At 44.9% G+C, this 23738-nt stretch overlaps 1 protein-coding gene across 3 annotated transcripts; it reads right to left on the bottom strand.

Moving 5' to 3' along the window:
- Positions 1–2541: 2541 nt before the first annotated feature.
- LOC127556659 (zinc finger protein 665-like) lies at positions 2542–22040 on the bottom strand. Of its 3 annotated transcripts, none has more exons than XM_051989940.1 (6): positions 21770–22040; positions 15452–15619; positions 13607–13680; positions 12918–13044; positions 12579–12671; positions 2542–6697 (listed from the first exon to the last, which is right to left on the bottom strand). In XM_051989940.1, the coding sequence occupies exons 3-6, from the start codon at positions 13655–13657 to the stop codon at positions 4455–4457; spliced, it is 2514 nt and encodes an 837-aa protein (XP_051845900.1). In that variant the 5' UTR covers positions 13658–13680; positions 15452–15619; positions 21770–22040; the 3' UTR covers positions 2542–4454. The 3 variants fall into 3 exon arrangements, with proteins under 3 accessions (XP_051845900.1, XP_051845901.1, XP_051845902.1); XM_051989941.1 differs by having other exon boundaries at positions 21853–22040; XM_051989942.1 differs by lacking the exons at positions 15452–15619; positions 21770–22040 and having other exon boundaries at positions 13607–13746.
- Positions 22041–23738: the final 1698 nt, after the last annotated feature.

The raw sequence follows: 23738 nt of genomic DNA, 5'->3' as shown, positions 1-23738 counted from the left end.
TATTTAAAAGATTGTAGGTTTAGAGCTAGAAAGAAACCAATTAATTGAACTCCTTTTTACAGCCTTATTTATAATTGACCCCTCTTGTGGATAGTCTTCCCATAAAGATTCTGTAGACTTCCACATGCCATTCATACAACTATCTTTTTGAAATCTATGAAACACTTAGAAAAATTCATTCCTTTTTCTATCATCCTAGGCAATCTCTAATATCTAATATACAGAATAGTCATCTGATTTTGCCTGTTTTTAGATGAGCAGAATAAAGTATTGATTGCAGTAATTCCCCTATCAGTGGGGTTTGAAGATTCACAAAGGCAGAGGCAGCTAGATGCTACAGTGAGGAAAATGTTGGAACTTGGGAGTCCAGAAGAAGGCTTGAATTCAAATCCTGCCTGTGACACTCATTGGCAAGATAAGAGACAATTAATCTAAGTTTCCTTCTCATAGGTAAAAGAGGGATACATATAGCACCCACCCAGCTCACAGGATTGTAGAGAAGAACACAGGAGATAACAATGGTAGTTAGCAAAACTTCAAGTGCCATATCAACATTAGCTACAAAGTATTGTTTTTACATTAAGAAACTATGAAGAAAGATTTTGGCTGCTTAGGAAAACAGACTCACTGACTATTGGTCACACAGTAATGTTCAGAGTGGGAATACAAAACCAGATTAACTGGTTACAAGGAGGGCTATACTCTGGCTCTCCCCAGTAAAATTTTGCTTTTCCACCATTCCACATCAAATGGCTGACTCAAACCAGGGAGCATTTATAGTCCTGAAAATTTTTATCAAAAAACTGTCAGTCCATGCTGCCCCTTTCATTTGTAAAGCCCATGTTTAAAATTCAAATTCGGGACAATTTTTACTACAAATCTAGTTTGTCTGCATCTTTTTATGATCCTAACTCTATCCTTCCAAGCTTTGTGTTTTCTGAAAATGTGATATATGTCATCTGTGCATCAAATAACTGAGATCAATATAGTCTTAACATTATATAGTACATAACCATATTCAGAGATTCCTCCTTCTTCTTATATACGATGCAGAAACTTCCTCTTCTCAGATGTTAAACAATGGTCCAGGATGCTGTGTCTTGCTAGCATTATTATATTACTGAAAAAGAGAGGGGGATCATTTCTAAAATAGAGAATTGATTCAAAACTTTTAACAATGTAAGTCATTCTCCAATTGATAAATGGTCAAAGAATATGAACAATTTTTAGATAAAGAAATTAATGCCATTTCTAATCACATGAAAAAATGCTCTACATCACTCTACATCAGGAAAATGCAAATTAAGACAATTCTGAGGTACTTCATCTCTCAAATTGGCTAAGATGATGAATGCTGGAGGTGACGTGAGGAAACAAGGACACTAATGCACTGCTGGAGTTATGAAATGATCCAACTATTCCAGACAACAATTTGGAACTATACCCAAAAGGCACCAAGAGTGCAAAGGCACTCTTGGACCCAGCAGTGTCTCTATTGGGTCTGTAACCCAAAGAGATCAGATAAGAGGGAAAAGGACGTACGTATGCAAAAATGTTTGTAGCAGCCATTTTTGTAATGGTGAGGAACTAGAAACTGAGTGGTTGGGGAATGGCTGAATAAATTATGGCATATGAAAATAATGGAATTTAATTGTTCTACCAAAAAAAAAACAGGCTGATTTCAGAGAAGTCTGGAAAGAACTACATGAACTCATGCAAAGTGAAGTGAGGAGAACCAAGAGAACATTGTACACAGTAACGAGATTATGTGATGATCAACTGTGATATCCTTGGCTCTTTTCAACAATGACGTGACTCAAGGCAATTCCAATTGACTTGAGATGGAGAGAGCCATCCATGTACAGAGAACTATGGAGACTAAAAGTGGACCAAAGCATAGTATTTTCACCTTTTTGTTGTTTGCTTTTTCTTTTTTTTCTCTTTTGATCTAATTTATTTTTTTACTCAAAATGACATATACATGTTTAGAAGAATTGCATGTTTAACCTCTATTGAATTGCTTGTTGTCTGGGGAAGGGGTGAGGGGAGGAGAAAAATTTAGAACACAAGGTTTTTCAAAGGTGAATGTTGAAAATTATCTTTGCATGTATCTGGAAAAACAAAATACTATTAAAACCTCAAAAAAAGAAAAGGCAGAGTAGAGAACTCTCCAGGAATCCAATAAGACCTAGGTTTAAGACCCTTAATCTCTTAGTGTCGTCAAGCAACTCTTTCTGAGTGTAAAGTTAAAGTCTATACACTGAGCTGCGTTGGTAAAAAGAGTTCTCAATACCAATTAAAATCACAAGTCCTGTCCCTATCCCTGTCATTGAAATTTTTCTATATGTGCCCAGCCCAAATTTTGTGGTATAAATTCTTGGTATAATGATAGCAATCTTCCTGAACCTGAGCATTCATTCCCCAACAAGCCTTTTGTGATTACCTTCTTTGGCATTCTCTTGGTCTCCAAAGGAATGCTTCCCACACCGGCTGATGGTCTAGGAGCTCTGGTTTGAGTCTTCAAATCAGAACTCGTGTCAATTCTTTTTTTTTTTTTTTATTAAGTCCAAAAATAACCAACAAAAAAGTCAAACAAACATACAAAACATTGGTAGAAACAAATGAACATACAAAAAACAAGCAAAGAAAATAATTTTGTTTTGCTTCTCCTTCCAGTCCGGCCAGAAGTTTTTTTTGTATTTTTTTTTTTTTTTGGCACCTGTCTTAAGCTAAACAGCTTTCAAACCATGAGACTAGACAATCAATCCTAAAGACAAACTAGAGCTATATTTTTATTTTTCTATAAAGGCCTGTCTTTAGATCCAAGTTACCTATAGCCAAGAACCCACTAACTCAACACTCCACTGCTAAATTTTTAGCTAGCTCTCAGTATCTTCTTAATAAGTTTCTTTTAACCCCTTTGTTACCATAAGTTAACACTTCATCTATATGTCACTTATTTCCTCACACTAAAATGTTATCTAATGAATGTTTCAGGAAGTGATTAATGGATCCCCTTTTTTGCTTCAAAAAATATTTTCATTTTGAAGACATTATTTTAGCTAAATACCTGTGTACTTTCCGGTGGGCCTTGTGCGAACCTACAATGTTTAGATGGCAATAGTCTATTATCAGAAAAAAACATGTAGCAAAATAACCGGACCATTTCATAAACTACTGAACTGGCATACATTTACATCACCAAATAACCTTGTGTGGAATATGAACTGAAAACTACAATGAAGGCTCCTCATATTCATGTTGAGAAACACTGATGGGATTTCTCTCTAGTACAGATTCTCTGATGCATATATAATAAGGCTTCCAGTTAGACTAAAGGCTTTTTCTGTATGATATACATGTATAGGGTCTTACTAAAGGATGGATTCTCAGATGTTGAGTAACCTGGTTCATGTGGTGAAAGGCCATTCCACAAATACTACATCTCAAGCTATACTAAAGGGTTTTTCCCCAATAAAATTTCTGAATTGACTAAAGGCTTTCTCACATTCATAGTAATAATACCATTTTCCCCTTCAGCATGAAATTTTCTACTGCAGAGATGGGAGTCAGACTGAGGCTAACTATCAACCTCTATGCCCAGATTTCCAGCTCTTCAAAATCTTTTGAGAATAACATAGACATGTATCAAGAACATTCTTGATGAAAGTAGAAGAAAGTTATAAATAGGTTTCAAAAACTTCTACTCTATAGCAGAACTACATCTTTACAATCACACAACTGACTGAAAGGTGCAGAGAATACTAAGGTCTCCCTGTGTTTACTGGTCATTATCCAAGGGTCTCCCACACATATATCACAATCATGAGGCTCTCTGGGAGACGCAATAAAAAAGGAACACATTCAACAGTGGCCAAACAAGGTGTTTGCCAAAGCTGTCTGATAATCTTGGTCCCTTGGAATCCCTGGTTTTCTTTAAATATTACCCTAAATGCCACCTTTTGCTGGAAGGATTTCTTGATCCCTTCTCCTGCCTCAGCTTCTACTGCTTCCATCCCAAAAATTGCCTTTTCTATCATATATTGTACCATATATATGTGTCTGTATACCCTCGTCTCCCCCAATAAATTCCTTGAGGGCAGGGACTGTTTCATTTTTGTCTATCTCAATTACCTAGCACAGTGCCTAAGAGGCACATAGTAGGAACTTAGTAAATGCTTGCTGACAATGATGTCTATCTCAAAGTCCAAGTTCAAGAAGGATTCCCAATAGATGGTGAGGTCCTCCAGATACTCCTGTTTGTAGGATATACTAATTACAGCAATCCCTGACATATTGCAGGTCCTCTTAAATGAGATTCAAAAAAAATTTTACTTAACAATCCACACAATGAATTTCGGAAGATTGGCTACATTTACCCTCCACTATTATTTCTTTGATATTGTTGACTGAGACATCCCTGCCAATTGAAGGATTACTCACATTAACTGCAATTACAGGGTTTTCCCTCTATTATGGATTCTCTTATGGTGCTTTAAGGCCGAGACCTGTTTGAAGGCTTTACCACATTCATTACATTTATATGGTTTCTCTCTAGTATGAATTCTCTGATGCTTTGTAAGATAAATATTTTGGTTGAAGGCTTTTCCACATTCACTACATATAAAAGGTTTCTCTCCAGTATGAATTTTCTGATGATTAGTAAGGGTTCCCTTCTGACTGAAAGCTTTCCCACATTCCATACACATATAGGGTTTCTCTCCAGTATGAGTTCTTTCATGGTGACTAAGTGCTGAGTATTGCCTGAAGTTCTTACCACATTTATTACATGTATAAGGTTTCTCACCAGTATGGATTCTCTGATGTTGAGTAAGATAAATATTCTGGTTGAAGGCTTTCCCACATTCACCACATTTATAGGGTTTCTCTCCAGTATGAATTCTCAGATGGGTTGTAAGGCTTCCACTATGACTAAAGGATTTTCCACATTCCATACATGTATAGGGTTTTTCTCCAGTATGAATTCTGAGATGTTGAGTAACCTGGTTCATGTGGCGGAAAGCTTTTCCACAAACAGGACATTTACAAGATTTCTCTCCAGTATGAATTTTCTGATGTGCGGTAAGGCTTCCCCTATGACTAAATGATTTTCCACAGTCAGCACATTTATAGGGTTTCTCTCCCGTATGAATTCTCTGATGCTGAGTAAGATAAATATTCTGATTGAAAGATTTTCCACATTCACTGCATTTGTATGGTCTCTCTCCTGTATGACTTCTTTGATGCTTAGTTAGACTTGCCTGATAAGTGAAGGCTTGACCACAATCACTGCATTCATATGGTTTCTCTCCAGTATGAATTCTCTGATGCTGAGTAAGGGTTCCACTGTGACTAAAAGCTTTTCCACATTCTGAACAAATATATGGTTTCTCTCCGGTGTGAGTTCTCTCATGGTGAGCAAGAGCAGAATATTGCCTAAAGGCCTTACCACATTCACTGCATGGATAAGGCTTTTCTCCAGTATGAATTCTCTGATGCTGAGTAAGACTTCCACTGTGACTGAAGGCTTGCCCACATTCTTTGCACTCATAGGGTTTCTCTCCAGTATGAATTCTCTGATGTAAAGTAAGGGCTGAACTGTCATTGAAAGATTTTCCACAATCCCCACAAATGAAGGGTTTTTCCCCAGTGTGAGTTCTCTGATGTCGAATAAGATACATACTCTGTCTGAAGGCTTTTCCACATTCACTACATTTATAAGGTTTCTCTGCCGTGTGAATTCTCTGATGTAAAAGAAGTGGTGAGCTGTCACTGAAGCATTTACCACACTGATTACATTTAAAGGGTTTCTCTCCAATATGAAGTGTCTTATGTCTTGTGAGGTGAATTTTTTGTCTGAAAGCTTTTCCACATTCAGTACAATTATAGGGTTTCTCTCCAGTGTGAATTCTTTGATGTAGAGCAAGTGACCAACTATCACTAAAGCATTTGATACAGTGATTACACTGATAAGGTTTCTCCCCACTATGAAGGGTCTTGTGTCGGATTAGGTGCATTTTTTGTCTGAAGGCTTGTCCACAATCACTACACTTATAAGGTCTCTCTCCAGTGTGGATTCTCTGATGTTGAATAAGGTGCATACTTTGTCTGAATGCTATTCCACATTCACCACATTTAAAGGGTTTCTCTCCAGAGGGAATTCTAGCATGTTGAATAAGATGTCTCCTTTGTGGGAAGCTTTGTCCTAACTCATCAAAATCATAAGATTTCTTTCCATTAGGTAGTCTGTAATATCGAATAAGGTCTGAGTGATAATTGAAAGCTTTGCTACATTCATTATACTTATAGGATTTCTTCCCAAAGGCAATTCTATTGCGCTTTACTAGCTCTGAATACTGTTTGAAGTTATTTCCACGTGTGTCGTACTTATGAAGAGTTTTTTTAATAGTAACACTCTCTTGTGCATCAGTGATTAACATCATACTGAAACTTCTCCCAAATGTATTACATTCTTGATCATTCACTTCATTGGAAGTGTTATTGTCGGTGATTGTTACTTGTTTAAAATCTTCCTCATAGCAGCTGAGCTGCTTCCCAAACATGGCATCATATTCCCAGATCTGTTCCAACTTAAAGTCCAAGGGAACATTCATCTGGAGGCTTTCCTGCAATGATTCTTCCATAGGAATGTCATCCTTTGAATCCAAGTCCATGGACGCAGATGTAGTATCATTATCTGGAAAAAAAAATCAAGATATTTAGATAGATGAATGGAAATAAAGAAAGGAAGACATGAAGGAAGGAAGGAAGGAAAGAAGGAAGGAAAGAAGGAAGGGAGACAAACAGATGTCTCTTGAGGAAAAGGAAACTTAAGAATAAACTCTCTTTCATGGAGGACATTTTTCTGAGGGCAATTACTCAAAGATATATCTATTAAACAATATCCAAAGACAACACAGTGCATTCCAAGCTTGGGGCATGGCCTAGGCAAAAACACATAAGTGGGAGATAGAACTCCAAGTCTGAAGAACAATTTTTAGTTCAGTCTGAGTAAAATATAGATTGTGTGAAAATAAGTAACATAAAATAAGACTGGAAAGCTAGGCTGAAAGCAACCCAAGCTTGGAATGCATTCCTTCCCTGTTTTTACCTTTCACCTTCCTTCTTTTCCATCAAGGGTCAACTTTAAGAACAACTATCTCCATGAACCTTATTTGAGCTCTCCAGGAATTAGTGTTGTTTATCACCTCAAATGACTTTGTATTTACTTTTTTTTCCTCCCCATCTCTCCCTCAGTAGTATGAATAGTCTTGAAGACACAGACTGTTTCCCTTTTTTTCTTTATATCCCCAGTTCCTAGCACAGTGTGTTGTCTTTGGATATTGTTTAACAGATATATTTTTGAATAATTGCTCTCAGAAAAATGTCCTCCATGAAAGCGAGAAAAAAAGGATGATCAGAAAAGAAATAGGAATACAATGCTGAACAGATGGGTCAATAATAGATGATGTGAAAAGAGAGCTGCTTAACTATGATTTGGTTCTATTTTCTCCATCATGGAAAATAAGTGACCTTTGGCTAGGAAAAGACAGATCAAAAACAGCTAAAAAGAAGGTGGTACCCAAAACAACTAAGACAATAAGAAAGCAGCTGTCTTGTTCTGGATGAATTCAAGTCATCTGACTGTTCTATACCTATAAGCTGCAGATGTTCCTTTGGGGAATGTGCATAGCAGATGCAACATACTGCTGATTAAGAAATGCCATGTAAAACACAGATGATCATTTAGAAAAAGAGGGAGTCTAGCTATAGCAAAACAAAATTAACTCACAGGAAAGAGGGAGTTATATCATTTCTTTGGTGAACTCAAGGTATGCGGCCCATAAGAATTACATTTTAAGGTACTTCCTTGATTTCCTTTAATCAACCAATCAAACAATTCGCTTGATCAAAACTTAGCTCAAATACTACATTCTGCAGGATTTTCCCAATCCCTCACTCCATACTTTGCTAGGGCCTCCCTTCAACATTTATATTATAAAGACTACATTTCTTCTTTTTTCTATTTCTTCATCACACAGTACAATGATTATTAAATGCATTTGACTGAAGAAGAACAGGAATTAGAGAAGACAGTATGGAATTAGAATCCAGGCTCTTACTCTACTAGATCACTGTCCTTGCTAATCCCTCCTCTCCAACCTTTCTTGGACATGTTAAATGGATGAGTAAGTATTCCATAAAAGCAGAATGACCTGGTAAGACACTGCCCTGCTGAATATCACCATTTCTCTTTTCTTTTTCCCCACTTTGCTTTATTTAATAAAATCTTCAGGCACTCAATTCTGATGAGTATCCACTATGCACATCCTCACTGACTAAAGGAAGACCTGTAGCTGGTAGGCAGAGTGCAATCAGGTAATGAATTCATCTACATTCAGATATCACCTGCCTAGCTACCTTTTTTATGCTGCCATTCCTGTTCTAGCTAAGGCAGCCTTAGAATCATAGCTGGAATGTATTTTGAAGAAACAGAGAGAGACAAAAGGCAGTTTGCTTCAAGAAGTTTACAAACTAATGGATTCTCACTGCTGAATGCTATGTATCTCATATACATATGACTCTTCAGTTTCCTTGACTCCTCCAGCTCTCATAACTGGAGCTTCCTCTGAATGCCTAAGGTACTTAATATCTCTTGACACTGTGTATCTCTTAGGTATATATATATATATATAAAAGTACCACAGTGCCTAACATTTAGTAGGTACTTAATACTTGTTTCCTTCTCTAATCTCCTCCCTCCCACAACCATCCTGAGAGATAATAATCCCCATTTTAGAGATAAGAAAGCAGAGGCTCCAAAAAATGATGACTTTTCCAACACCACTAGCAAATTTCTGATATGCCCTGGCCTTTTACCCAACTTATTTTCAAAAACCTGGGAGTTTATATTATGAACACTCCCATCCATTGATGTAGATGGCAACCCCCCATGCCTTAATGCTTGGTGCAGCCAGCTCCATGGCAATGAATCGCTTTGAACTAACTGGACCACTTATCAAATCACAGAGGCACAGGGAAGCTTGGCTCCTTACTCAATCTTCTTGGTGCCCCAATCCCTGTCAGAGCTGCTGCCTATGCACTGCTCTGGCCACTATGGCAGGAACCTCCTGGCACTAACAGGTCAGGCAGGGCAGAGAGATTTACACATGGAAATGTAAACCATTGAAATATAAAGCTGACATTAGTAATTGTAGTCCAAAAGAAAGAGTAGGGCAGAGTTGAGTGTGATATTACTCTAAAAAGCAAAAACATATAGGAAAAGTAAAAATAGTCATTATGCTATATGAATCAGTTTCAATGGCAAGAAACAACAGAGGAATTAGATGGAAGAGTAGAACTGGTAATTCTGAAAACCTACTCTTTTTGGAAATAGGTTAAAGAGGGAATACATAGAGGTATACCAAAAAAGATATATTTCTATAAATCTATGAAGAGATAAGGGGAGGAGGGAATAGAAAAGATAGGATATAGAAGGGTATGCAAATCAACAGGCATGGGGTAAGAGGTGTAGTTTTTTTTTTTTTTTTAATAACTTTTTATTGACAGAGCCTATGCCAGGGTAATTTTTTTTACATTATCCCTAGCACTCACTTCTGTTCTGACTTTTCCCCTCCCTCCCTTCACCTCCTCCCCCAGATAACAAGCAGTCCTATACAAGTTAAATATGTCACAGTGTATCCTAGATACAATATATGTGTGCAGAACTGAACAGTTCTCTTGTTGCACAGGAAGAATTGGATTCAAAAGGTAAAAATAACGCGGGAAGAAAAACAAAAATGCAACCAATTTACATTCATTTCCCAGTATTCTTTCTTTGGGTGTAGCTGCTTCTGTCCATCCTTGATCAGTTGATCTCTTTGTCAAAGAAATCCACTTCCATCAGAATACATCCTCATACAGTATCGTTGACTTGAGGTCTATAATGATCTCCTGGTTCTGTTCATTTCACTTAGCATCAGTTCATGTAAGTCTCTCCAAACCTCTCCGTATTTATTCATCCTGCTGGTCATTTCTTACAGAACAATAATATTCCATAACATTCATATACCACAGTTTACTCAACCATTCTCCAATTGATGGACATCCTTTCATTTTCCAGCTTCTAGCCACTACAAACAGGGCTGCCACAAACATTTTGGCACATACAGGTCCCTTTCCCTTCTTTAGTATCTCTTTGGGGTACACACCCAGTAGTAGTACTGCTGGGTCAAAGGGTATACACAGTTTGATAACTTTTTGAGCATAATTCCAAATTGCTCTCCAGAATGGTTGGATGTGTTCACAATTCCAGAGGTGTAGTTTAAAGGGAATGGGATAAAGGAGGAGGGAAAAGGCAAGGGCAGAGGACAAGGGAGGGATCTATGGGGGAAAGGGGCAGCAAAAAGGTTAAACAGCAAGACAAATTAACAAATAAAAGCAAATACATGACCTGATGCTAAGTGAAATAAACAGAACCAAGAGAACATTGTATCCAGTAACAACAAAATTATATGATGATCAACTGTGATGGACTTGGCTCTTTTCAACAATGGTGTGATTCTAAGTAATTCCAATAGACTGGTGATAGAGAGAGTCATCCACATCCAGAGAGAGGATTCCAGAGACTGAATGTGGTTCAAAACATATTATTTTGTTAGTGTTTCTTGTGTTTTTTTTCCTTTTGATCTTTCTTGCACAGCATGAGCAATATAGTAATATATTTAGAAGAACTGCACATGTTTAACTTATATTGGATTGCTTGCCTTCCCTTCTTGGGAAGAAGGGGAAGGGGAGGAGAGGGAGAACATTTGGAATAAGCTTTTGCAAAGGTGAATGTTGAAAACTATCTTTGCATGTATTTGGAAAAACAAAATAATATTAAAAGCAAAAAAAAAAAACACAGGTAGAAGTAAAATAGAATAATGAGTAGGGATAGAAAATAAGAGATATACACAAACAATAACAATGATCAGAAGTAGAATTTATTAGAAAAAAGTAGAGTAATCATTCATCTCAGACAAAGTCAAACTTAAAAAATTCAATCAAAAAAGAAATCTACATTATATGTCAAGCATCTTAATATTGTTTTAGATGTATATGTAGCAAGTACATGTATGCATGTGTGTGTGTGTATATATACATGTATGTATGTATCTGTGTGTCCATAGGAATGTATATTTCATATATACATTTGTATATATGGGTGTGTGTATATGTATATGTACACACGTGTATGTGCATAAATTAAACATATATATATATATACATATATGCAAATATATCTGTGCTTCACTGCAGCCTTCTACAGGGAGGTGAGGGGATGAAAGGGAAAAAAAAGAATAAAGTAAAAAGTGCACAGCAAAGAACAAAAAAAAAAAAAAAAACCTACAAGGAAACAAAGAAAAGATGGCTAGGAGGAACACAATGTCTTCTATTATTATATATGCTTTCTTGAAATGGAAACTTATGGTTATGTATTCTGAATCCTCCCAGAGAATTCAGACATATGACAATTTTTCTTATTCTATCTTTTTCTATTTTGCTTTTTCTTATGTTGCATTTGTTTTTATTGGTGTTTTTTTTTTAAAACGATGCCAGGCTGCCCAGGCTGGGAATGTCCTGGGGCTCACCTCCATCTTTAGTCACCCTAGGCTATGCTCCATCACCCAGCCAGGTCATTCCCAAGTCTCCCTCTTTCACATGTACATCCTGCCCCCATGATGGCACACAAGCCCCTCAGGGCAGTGACCACGCCCCCACAGGGCCAGCAAGGAGGGCCCAAGTCAGCCCCTGGCCCTGCCCAGCTCTGAAGTCTCCCTGCTTCCTCTTGGCCCCCCACAGGGCCCGGCCAATCTCTTCCCCACCACAGCCCCTCAGGCTGGCCCAGCATCTCCCCTAGGGACCTCCTCTCTTCAGGTCAGCACCCACTTTTGTGGCTCCATAGGTTCCTGATCACCTGGAACTCCTGCCCTCCCCGGGGCACCCAGCACCGAACCAGGGGCTCCCCATGCCGGCTGACTAGGGCAGAGCCCAGAGCCCCCCTCACTTCAAGGGGGCTCCTCTCCCTTTGCCGTTCAGTTACTTTTCAGTGTCAGACTCTCTCTGACCCCATGCGGGGTTTTCTTTTTTCATTTCCTTTGTGGAAATTGGGGCAGATGGGGGAGGGACTTGGCATGGGTCACCTAGCCAGGGGCCACCTGAGGCCGGAGTGGGGGCAAGAAGCCCAGTCTTCCTGACTCCAGGCCCGCCTGCCCAGCTCTGCCATACGCTTTTCTCCCAGCCACGGGGCATTTCCCATCTCCCCTCCCGGCCCTTCCTTGACCCTCTCCATCTCTTAAATTCAGTTCCCGGAGAATGGTCCCCTCTCTGCTCCCTGCAACCACCTCCCTCGGGCCGCTCTGACCGCATCCCCCCCGGGGCGCCTTCTTCCACACCCGCATCTTTTCCCTGGCTGTTCCTCAGACCTGAAGTGCTCTCCCTCCGCTCCCCGTGCTCCTGCGGTTCCTCCCACTCAGACATATTTCCCCTTGACCAGGCAGCCGCACAGATGCTTGGCAAGTCCCGCCCTCACTCACCTGGACAGGAGCCGATCCCTTCCCTCTCCAGCATGCACGGCGCTTCCCCTCGCTCCAACCTGGAGATCACCTCTGGTTTGATCACCTGAAGCTCTGCTCACGGGAGAGAAAAGAAAAGACGCTAGGACAGAGGAGGCCGCCAGGGCCTGTCACACGTCCAGCCTCAGAGGGACGCTCTGTTCCCAGATGGGGACACGGCCCGTCCGGTGTGGCTCGGGTCCGCCAAGGACTTTGCCTGTCCTTCTCTCCGACAGGGAAGGCAGCTTTGCACTCCCACCCTCGGGACCCCAACCTGTGAGGAAAGGCAGACTCCCCCTCCTGGGACCCAGCAGTCCTCACCTAGGGAGACCAGGTTCCTGTAGTTCTCCAGCATCACGTCTCGGTACAAGTCCCTCTGGGCGGGGTCCAGCTGCCCCCACTCCCCCTGGGTGAAGTCCACAGAGACGTCCTTGAAGGTCATTGGCTTCTGAAACAAGAACCACAAGTCTGCTCATCAGGCCCAGCCCAGGCCCAGGACCCCCGGGAGGGCTCCTCAGACAGCCAGGGCCCACCCGGTGCCTCAGGGGATGCCCACGGCCTTCCCACCTCCACCTCTGAGGCCCTTAACCTTCCTCCAAAGTCCAACTTGGGTAAACGGACTTTACGACCGCCCCAAATACCAGGAGGTCATGGGGCCCTAGGAGCCCAGGCCTGCAGCTGCAAGGGCCCAGAAAGACCCCACGTCCAACCCCATCCTTTCACAAACGAGGCCTGGGGGAGCCACGGGTCTGAGGTCACACATGTCGCGCCCCGGACAGCTCGGCACACTTTCTGTCACACTGCGACCTTGTGTTTGCTCCTCTCTGTATATAGTGAGTGAGTGAATGAATGAAAGCGCACACACCGAGCACTTACTCACGCCCAGCATCAGGCACGTGCTGGGGACACACGTGGAGCTACGGAAAGGTGGCGGGTGTGGGAGGAGACCCCACGTCCTGAAGCCGAGACGCGGCTGGCAAGGGGGAGTGGGGGGGGACATCCCAACTCACCCAGGCCTTGGCTGGGAGGAGCTCGGCCATCGCTCGGTCCTCCTCTTCCATGCTTGCTCCTGGTGAGGGGGCGTCTGGAGGCAAGAGGGAAGCAGTCAGGAGGGCCCAGAGACCCAGGCCCAGGGACGCCAAGGCCTGCAAGGCGCCACCTCCTGGGAGCCCTGAGCCTGCGCACTCCAGCTCGCTTCACTCTGAGCTCACCCAGGAGGGAGCGGGGGGGCCCTTTACAGGCCCCTTCTGTGAACTGTCTTCTCGCCCAGAACCCTAACTCCGGACAGGAAGAAGCGTGTTCCTATGTGGGTCCCCAGGGCTTAGCCCCGCTCCGGGACTGTAGGAGGCGCTTCCTGATTGTGACACAACTGCATCTTAGCCTCCGCCTGCCCTGTTAGGCAGGTCCCTACGTTAGCACTTTAGCTCTGAAATCCCCGTCATGTGCCCTCGCCCCGCCTGGGACGGAGGCAGGAAGGGGGGCGCTGTTCCTGTTGCCGGGATTCTCAGAGCGAGCCCTTACAACCAGCACCAAACTGGCCCATGAGAACCCTGCGAGGCGGCTGCTACAACAACCCCAAGTGTACAGATGCGGGACCTGCCGCGGGGCTCACACGGCTACCAAATATGGACTTGGATCCTCCTGACTCCTGTTTCACAAAAGCAAACGGGTAGAAATTCCCTGCAGTGATCGGGGGCAGCAGAAACCTTGAAAGGCCAGGGGTACAAGCAAGAGGAACCCGTCTCTGCCCGCTCCGACTGCAAACAGCAAAACTGCAAAGGGACGGGGGAAACGTTGCTTTTTTAAAAAATTCTGCCTTTTACCTGTGCGTCTCCTTCATTTCCCAGTATGTCCCTCACAACACAGATCCACCCCATATAACAAAGGATGGAAGGGGGGAAACTGACCAACATACAGAAAAAGTCCCCTTACACAATGTTCTACACCCAGGCTTCTGCAAATAAGTGGGGGAGGGGAGAGACAGGCTATGTGAAGAACCTGGGCCGGGGCTCCAGGCCCCGCCCCCTGTGCCCCCCACACTCCCCCCTACCTCCAGCCACGGACATCCAGAGAGAGGGCCACCTCGCACCCGCAGACAGCCGGGGCCGAGGCTGTCCCAGGCCTGCCGACTTGGGCCACGGCTAAGCTCCTGGCTCCTGCTCTGCATCCTACTGGGGGACCCGCTCATCTCTCACCCAAGACTCATCCCACCCCCCCACCCCCGGCCCCGCCTGCAGAAGGCTGGGCCCAGCAGGGGAGGAGCGGAGCCTCCCAAGAGTTTCAATTGTTTAAAGTTTCCAAACAAAATCAACCCAAGTATGTGCTGCACGCCATCATTAGAAGGAAAGGACAGGAGGGATTGGGGGCTCCCGGACCCCCTGGGAGTACGGTTAACAACCAACTTGTGAGTCTGGATTAGAAACCACCCTCTGGTCAACTTTCCATTCCATAAAAAAGCACACTGCCCTACCTCAGACAGGATGAGGAGGGGGCCGAGGGGTCAGCAGCCCAGCTGAGAGCCTGAAAAGACCCCCTGGTGTGGGGGCAGACCAGTCACTGTTTGGTCAGAGAGGACTGAGAATCGGTGTCAGTGTCATCCATCAGCCTGGGCACTGCCACTCTCCCTCCACTCCAAACTTTCCCCTCACCCTGGGAAGATAGTGCCCACCCACCCCTGTAACTCTCCCACTTCTCCTTGAGCACAGAGCCCACCCTGATTATTGTTGCCATGAAGGCTCAGGGATTGTTCTGTCTCTGTCCTGCTCCTCCGCTGAAAGGTCTCCTCCCAGGATGGATTAATGCTGAGGGAGGATGCCCTCCATAGCTTCCATCTCCCCAGAGCAGGGTCTTTTTACCTGGGGCTTCGCTGTCAGGATCAGCTCTGTCTTCACAAATTCTCGGCTGCTCCAGACTAGGGCTCTGCAGCTCTTGTGAAGGCTGCTGGACGACAGACAGGGAGTGAGCAGAAGGGAAGGGGCTCCAGACTCTCAGGCACTCAGACAATTCTGTCCCGTCTCAGAACCCTTTGGAGAGGACCAAAGACAGAATAAATAGAACAGGAACTTTTCCTTCAGTCGTCCCATAAACATTTAAAACCCTCTGTGCCCTCTCTCTCAGAGAGAAGGGTAAGACACAGGCCCTGACTCAAGGCCAGATAACAGAATTATTTAAGTACATAAATGTACAAGAGAGCACGTCTAATGTTAAGCAGGTTTCAGTGGACTTGGAATCAAAAAGACCTAAGCTCAAAGGCAGCCTTCGGATAAAAAGGAAAGGCCCTCCGAGAATGCAAGACATCCTGTGCCCGCTGGGGAAAGGCGGGCAAAAAGGCGTTGTGAGGAGCCCCGGAGCTCAGGAGGCGGTATCCAGGGTGACCTATCCCGCAATCTGAGCTTAACCACATCGGAAAAAAGATGGATATTCAGGAATCAGAGTCTGAATCATCTTAAGATGAAAACCAGAAATGAGGGTGATTATTTGCCTCTTAAACACCCCGAACAACAGAAACGCAGGAATGAACGGAGGCAGCTGGCAAGGATGGCGACGAAAACAGTGATAAAGAGATTGGTGAGTCTTCTAAATGTACACAAGGAGATGGGGATGAAGGCAGAAATCTAACAGAGCTAACGGGGGGGATTATGGCCAGACTCTGGGGAGAGCCTGTCCACAGGTGCACCAAGACTTTTATACAGCATGTGGTAAGGGGATGCACCAACGGCCAGCCAGAGCTATCAAGGAGAGGAAGGGGACCTCAGAAAGAGAGGAATGGAGGAGGGAGGAGAGACTGAAAACAGTAGAAAACCATAGAAAAGAAGGAGGTCTTACTTTGGAGGCGAGATGGGATTCTATTAATGAATGCTCCTAAGGATGAAGAGAGATGGTCAGGGAGGGGAGGTAAGAACCTTTTTTTGGATGAGGCCTGGGAAGGGGGAGCAGGAGAACATGAACATATGGAGACTTCCAGGCAAATGTAGGAGAAACAATAAAGCTAGAAAAAGCAGGGATGCAGTATGGAGAGGACTGAGCACGGGGCAATGTCTTCTCTGACACCTGGAAAAAGTGGCATTGTTCTGGGTGTGAAGCACAATAGAAAAGGGGAATCCAGGGGGCAAGCCAAGAGGCAGCGGCAGAAAGCATTAGAGGGGAGAGCCTGTGATGGACACGCTCTGCAAGCTTCAAATGAATAAAGAAAACAGAGAAAAGATAATTAGAAGGGTCACGAATCAGAGAATGAGGGTCTTGAGTAGAGAGAAAGCTTTTTCAGAAACGGGCACAGAAAATGAAATGAAAGCTAAGTAATAGGACGAGCTGATGGGGAAGAGATGAAAGAGAAAAAAAAAAAAAAGGAAACATAGAAGCAGATTAAAGCAGATTTTAAAAAGGAACTAACAAAACACTCAAGTGAAAGGATGTCAAATGAGAAGGAGGGATCGAGGTAAGGGGGAAAGAGCCAGGGGGAACAGTGCCACCTTAAAAAAGATAAAGTAACTGAAAGACTATAATGCTCCAACTACAGCAGAATAGAGAACCTGAAACTGAAAAACTTCTCTTAAGGCTAGAATAAGGGAAGTGGTCAAATGGGGAAAAAAAATCTTTACATCAAATTTCTTTGATAAGAGCTTGGTGGTCAAGATATATAAACCATAAACATACGTAGGACTCATATCTAGTCTGCAATAGATAAACAGTCAAAGAATACGAAAGAGTAACATGAAAGAAGTTACATGAAAAGAGTAACAAAAGTATTCCCTACCACATGAAAAGAATGCTCCAAATCACAATAAGTGAAAATGGAAACAATGCAAAACTTTGATCTGGTATCCTGAAAAGTGGCAAAAATCACAAAAATTGGCAACAGTCAAGGTTGGAGAGATTGTGGAAAAATAGGTATACTGCTACATTGTCGATAGAGTTATGAAATGGTATAAATGTTCTGGAAAGCTGTTTGGAATTATGCAAATAAAGAGTCTGAAATGTCCCCATCCTTTGAACCAGAAACTCCTTTAACTGAGCTCTAAAAAAGTCACTGATAAGAAAAGTCCCCACAGACTCCAGAATATTTATGAAAGTACTTTTTTTGTTATAGCTACAAACAAGAAACAATGCCTATCAAATGGGAAAAGGCTAAATCAAATGAGGTTCCTGAAAATAATGGAATATGACTGCTCTAAAAAGTAACATGTACGATGAATACAGAGACGCATGGAAATATCTATGTGAACTCTTGCAGAGTGTTGTCAGCGAAGCCAAGAAAAGAATATACACAATGACTACAGCATGGAAAGGCACATTAAAAAAATAAAAAAAAACACAAAAACCAATAACATACATAAATATAATTACAGATTGAGTGGAACCCAAATGAAGAGATGACGAGACACCCCAAACTAGTTCTTCATGGAGGTGGGAAGTGCAAAGATATTATTTATTGCACATTTTTGGACTTTTTCAACCTGTCGATCAGTTATGTTGCATTTCCCTCCCTGCCTTTTTTCTTCCTCCAAGAAATACTATGTTATAAGGGGTGGCTCACTGAAAGGGGAATGGGATACTATGGAGATAAGAAACAAAATATCAATAAAAGTTTATTTAGAGTTTAAAAAATAACAAACAGAAGGAAATCAGACAACTTTCATAGGATTATCAGTTAATCTATATTCTAATAAAACTGTTCCGGAAACGAAAAAGACAATGAGAAAAGAAGAATAAACTTTAAGCTCCAACTAAGTGCCTGGGACCATTTTACAAATAGCAGCTGATTTGCTCCTCTAACAAAAAGGAAGTGGATTGATTCCAAGAGCCAGCGGACAAAGATATTAATAGTTAACATGTTTGCTAACCAACAGCAAGGTTTGTAAAGCCCTTTCCATCTGCAAGGCCTCCCTACAACCCTGTGACTTAGTGCTGTTATTATATCCCTTTTAGTGAAGAAGACACTGAGAGAGCGTGAAGTGACTCCCACAAGGTCCCGCTGCTCAGGTCTTTGTGCCTCCGGGTCCATGGCCACTGGCCACTCCCACAGCTAACTGCCCGGATCTGAATTCTGCTCTGCTACTTCCAAGACCTGAGCTCTATCCTCACCATCTTGGCAGCTCCAAGAAGGAGAAAAGGATCATTGGCAGGAGCCGTGGCCGCAGGAACCGGAGAGCCCAGTGAAGCCTCGTGCTGGGAGAGCCGAGCCCAGCATTCCCCGCTCTTTGTTCCCCACCCCAACAGCCCTGTCCATCCGCCCTTTGCCAAATACCGTTATCTCCCTGCCAGCCATTCCCGCACCGCCCAGATCTCCCCACTCCTGGGTCCCCCAATGCCCAGACGTCCTCACTCCACCCAAGCTGGCTGCAGGCTTTCTGTCATTTCCCCCAACTTAAAACTCACCTTTACCTAACTCTTTAGGGAGGGACTATACCTATTATCTCACTTTTATGGAGAAGAAGAGGAAACTGCCCCACAGAACTACCAGAGGAGAGGTATCAGACTCTGGCCCCTCCTAAGTGGGGCCAGATAATGGAATTACTCAAGTACATAAAAGTACAAGAGAACTAGTCTAATGTTAATGTGATTTCTAAGTCAATACGAGGCCCACGGGGATCCTTAGCTGCTGTTAAGTGGCCCCCATTTCTATCCGAGTCCAACACCACTGGCCCAAAACCTCAAAGGCTGAAGGACATACCCAGGGCCACATGGCCAGGAGGGGTCAGAGGCATCACTTGAACCCAGGTCCTCCTGGTTCTCTGGTCATTACGTCATGCTGCCTTCCTTAATGTTTTAAGGTTGGGGGAAGGGGGAGAGGAAGCTTTTTCTCACAACTCTAAAATAGGAAACTGAGATCCGGTGAGGAGGTTCAAAGACACTAAATGGCCTGTTCCTGCGACCCTCATCCCTGAGTTCCCGGGGGGCCTGGGCGGCTCCTCCTTCCACACACCCTAAAGAAACAGCAAACACACGGGAAGCGATCCACGAAGAGGGCCGAGTCTCACAACTGGGCCGAGGCCTCTCTCCTCCCCCACTGGATGCGGACCCTAACTAATCGCCCTCGTTAGCTGCACACAGTGTGGCCGGCAAACTGTGGGAGTACTTTCTGGAGCAGTCTGTGAAGCGGTCAGACAGACACAGGCTCTCAGGGCCTTTCTCTGAAGTCCACCCCAGCTACAGAACCAAAAGGTACCAGACTCTGCAATTCCCTTTCAGACTGGGTTCTGGGCCAGGTCTGCTGAGGGAGCCCCTCCCTCTCAGACACACCCCCACAGCCCTATCTCTCAGGGGTCCCGCCACTATAGTGGGCTAAGGTCAGAGGGAGAAGTGAGGGACTGGGGGCAGGGGGGTGGAGTGGGAAGGAGCCCAGGGAGAGGCAGCTGGGAGCTGGGCCTGGGGCCAGCAAGACCCCTGCTGTGGGCAGAGTCACTTCCCCTCAGACTGCTGCCTCAGTTTCCTTTCTCCACCCACAAAATGGGGAAATACTCCCAAAGTTATGATGAGTCTAAAAGTGCTCTGCAAACCTCATCTAAATGTTGGTAGAAGATGGAGGCGCCATTACCCAGCAAGGTAATGGGAGCCAGAGATCAAGGACCCTGCAGAGCTCATCTATCTCACACATACTGACACACACAGATACACAATGCACGCATGTACACAGCCATACACACGCACACCCTCACTGACATATACACATGCACACCCATACACACACTGCAGACACCGGTGCATTTACACATATACACGCCAGTCATACACACCCCACACGTGCAGTAGTCACACAGTGCACATATGCACGCACACCTGGGCATTCACACACACACACACACACACACACTGCAGACACCGGTGCATTTACACGTATACACGCCAGTCATACACACGCCATACATGCAGTAGTCACACAGTGCACATATGCACGCACACCTGTGCATTCACACACACACACACTGCAGACACCGGTGCATTTACACATATACACGCCAGTCATACACACACCACACATGCAGTAGTCACACAGGGCACATACGCACGCACACCTGGGCATTCACACACACACACACACACACACACACACACACACACACACACACACACTGCAGACACCGGTGCATTTACACATATACACGCCAGTCATACACACACCACACATGCAGTAGTCACACACACACACACACACACACACTGCAGACACCGGTGCATTTACACATATACACGCCAGTCATACACACGCCACACGTGCAGTAGTCACACAGTGCACATACACACGCACACCTGGGCATTCACACACACACACACACACACACACACACACACACACACACACTCTGCAGGGGAACCAGAAAGAGCGAGTTCCATTCCCACTCCTGCCACTTTCCAGTTTACTTTTCTCAGCCTCAATTCTTCCACCGTAAAAATGGGTCTTGAAGGCGCCTCCCCCCTGAGAGATGGAGAGGGTGATCAGGAGAATCAGAAAATCAGAGCAGGGTTGCTGGCTCTCGGCAGGGCTGTCACGTCGCCCCCAGAGGGGGAGTGAGACCCCAGGCAGCTAGGAAGGGACTGGAGAGGGGAAGAAAAGGGGAACCCACGAGGGAGGGGAGGGAGGAGAAAGGGAACCCACCCTACATCAGGGCCCCGCGTTCCCCGCCCCTCGGCCCACAGATACGCCCCAGCCCCTCCCCCTCCTTCCTACCCTCGGGGTGCCCAGCCTCGGCCCAAGGAGGGAGCGCCGGCAGCCGGGGAGAAGAAAGGGGGAAAGGGATGGCCCGGGAGGGGGAGCGAGATGGATAGTCCGGCAGAGCTCCCTCCCCCATGTGCGCAGACCCGCCCCTCCCCAGGCCCAGACGCGGCCCCGCGGGGTGTCGGGGGGAGGGAGTGTCAAAGCAGGGGCCCAGTTTTTCCGGGGCGGGATCACAAGGACGGCCGGGGGGAGGGGCTCCATCCGCGAACCGCGGCCCCGCAGGGCGCCCCTCCCCCCAGAACCCCTCCTTCCGGAGCCTGCGTGAAGAGAAGAGGAAGCGCCCCGGCCAGCACCCTCACACGCGTGCGTGCGCACACACCCGCGCATACCCTCGGTTCGGGAGAGCGAGCGGGCCTCCCGCAGAGCCCCGCGGCCGCGGGGGCACACTCACCCGCGGTGCCCCTGGCACGCCCGCGCGCGGCACACGCGTGCGCACACACACACGCCCGCCCCAACTTACACACTCACGCAGACACCGCCGCGAACACCCAGTCGCACTCGCGTACCCTGATACGCGCACGCACCGCGCACGCTCACACTAACCCTCTTCCTCCCTCTGCGGCCCGCAGTCCTCCGGAAAGCTCAAAGCAGCCTGCCCAACCTTAAACTCGCAGGGATGGGGCCCAACCCACCGACAGAGCGCATGTGCGGAACAGCCTTGCGAACTACAAGTCCCAGAACGCACCACGCGCGCCCAGCGTGGGGACGAGAGGAGGAACCTGAAAGAAGGAAATGAGAGGGCTCTAAGGGAGTAACGGAAAGGGGTGAGGCAGGAAGGCGGGCTCTGTGCGGGTGGGCGGGGCTTGAAGGCGGGCCCTCTTCTGGAGGGGTGGGATCAGAAAACTTTCGCTGTAGTCCTGATCTGGAAGAGCTTAGGTTCTACTGCTGAAAATATAGCATATGCTGTTATTGTATTGTCCTGTTTCACACTTTTCAAAGTCCCTTGGACCACAGCACGCCAGGCCCTTCCGTCCTCCACTCTCTCCCAAAGTGTCCACGTTTGTGCTCCTGGTTTCCGTGATTTTCCCATCCCCGTTTCCTTTTTTCTTCCAGCTTTCCCCACATCAACGTCTTTTCCAATGATTCCTGTCTGCACATCAGCTTCATGTGGTGTTTTTCTTCTTTAAAATATAATAGTTCTCTCTGGGGGAGAGGAGGTTTGGGGGGGGGGGGGATTCTGGAGGCGGTCTTAGTATCAGTTGGAAGTAATAATCACCCAAAATGCAGCCAGGTTTAAAAGTTCAGATCTTTTATTGCCTCCAATATAGCCCGGTTAGTTGAGGTCTATCCCTCTGCTTGGTTCTAAGAGCTCTTGCAGCTTTGTCCTTCGCTTCTGCCTCTGCTTTCTTCAGCCTCCAGAGCCAGCACCAAGTTGAATCTGTCTCGCTTTTGAGAGAGGGCTTCTGGCTCTCAATCTCCCAGAGTGCTCTGCGTCTGTCCCAGCGTGCTCCTCTCCAATCTAATTCAGCTGAACTCTCCACTCAGCTGCTTCACTCTGAAAAACTTCCTTGACTGGCCCATAGAAGCTCTATTTATGCTCCTTCGAGAGAAGGATTGTGGGATATGAGAGAGAGGAATTATGGGTTTTCTCCCATAGTGCTCTCTGGCCCTAAGGGCTTCAAGGGAGGTGAGAATTTGGATATCTCATACTAAACCCGGAAATCTCCCAAACGTGTGAACTCCAATGAGTAAAGGTGTGAACACCAGCATTATTGTCTATCAGTTCTACTTAGTACCTTGTTTCTTCTGGCCCCGTAACATCTCCTTAATTAGATAATTATTGTCTCTATCAACTCTAATGACTTAACAGTTTGTAAAGATTCCGACCTCTCCTGCTTTCTGTTTGACCTTCCAGGGAATAGCCTGAATTAATTTAAGTCTGGGTTGATTTGATGTCCTGGCCATCCTATGGACTCTCAAAAGTCCTCTGCAGCACCACACTTTGAAAGCATCCATTCTGCGGCTCTCAGCTTTCATTATAGTCCAACCCTCATTGCCACATTGCTGCTGGAAAAAACATCGGTTTACTCCACGGCCTTTGGTTGGCAAGGTGATGCATCTTAGTGTTCTGTCCAGATTTCCTATTGTTTTCCTTCTAATGACCGGGCATCTTTTCATTTCATGGTTGCAGTTATCATCCACAGTGTTCTTTGAGCCCGAGAATATAAAATCTGACACTGCTTCCATTTCTTTTCTTTTTCTTAATAGTATTTTAATTTTCCAAATAAATACAGTTTTCAACATTCATTTTTGTAAGAATATTTGGTCTAAATTTTTCTCCCTCCCTCCTTTGGCTCTCCCCTCGCTAAGACTGCAAGAAATCTGATATAGGCTAAACATGTGCAATCCTTTGAAACATTTCCATATTTGTCATATTGCAGAAGAAAAATCAGACCAAAAAGGAAAACAAAAACATAAGAAAAAGAAAA

This window comes from Antechinus flavipes, chromosome 3, assembly GCF_016432865.1.
Source record: "Antechinus flavipes isolate AdamAnt ecotype Samford, QLD, Australia chromosome 3, AdamAnt_v2, whole genome shotgun sequence".
Classification (NCBI taxonomy): Eukaryota; Metazoa; Chordata; class Mammalia; order Dasyuromorphia; family Dasyuridae; genus Antechinus; species Antechinus flavipes.
Note: the sequence above shows the minus strand (reverse complement) of the source record. Positions and strands in the feature narration are given on the sequence as shown.

Coding starts and splice junctions, on each gene's coding strand:
- LOC127556659 (XM_051989940.1), bottom strand. CDS start 13,657: ATGGAAGAGGAGGACCGAGCGATGGCCGAGCTCCTCCCAGCCAAGGCC. Junction 13,045..13,606: donor TCCTCCCAGCCAAGGCCTGG/GTGAGTTGGGAT, acceptor TTCTTGTTTCAG/AAGCCAATGACCTTCAAGGA. Junction 12,672..12,917: donor CAGGAACCTGGTCTCCCTAG/GTGAGGACTGCT, acceptor TCCCGTGAGCAG/AGCTTCAGGTGATCAAACCA.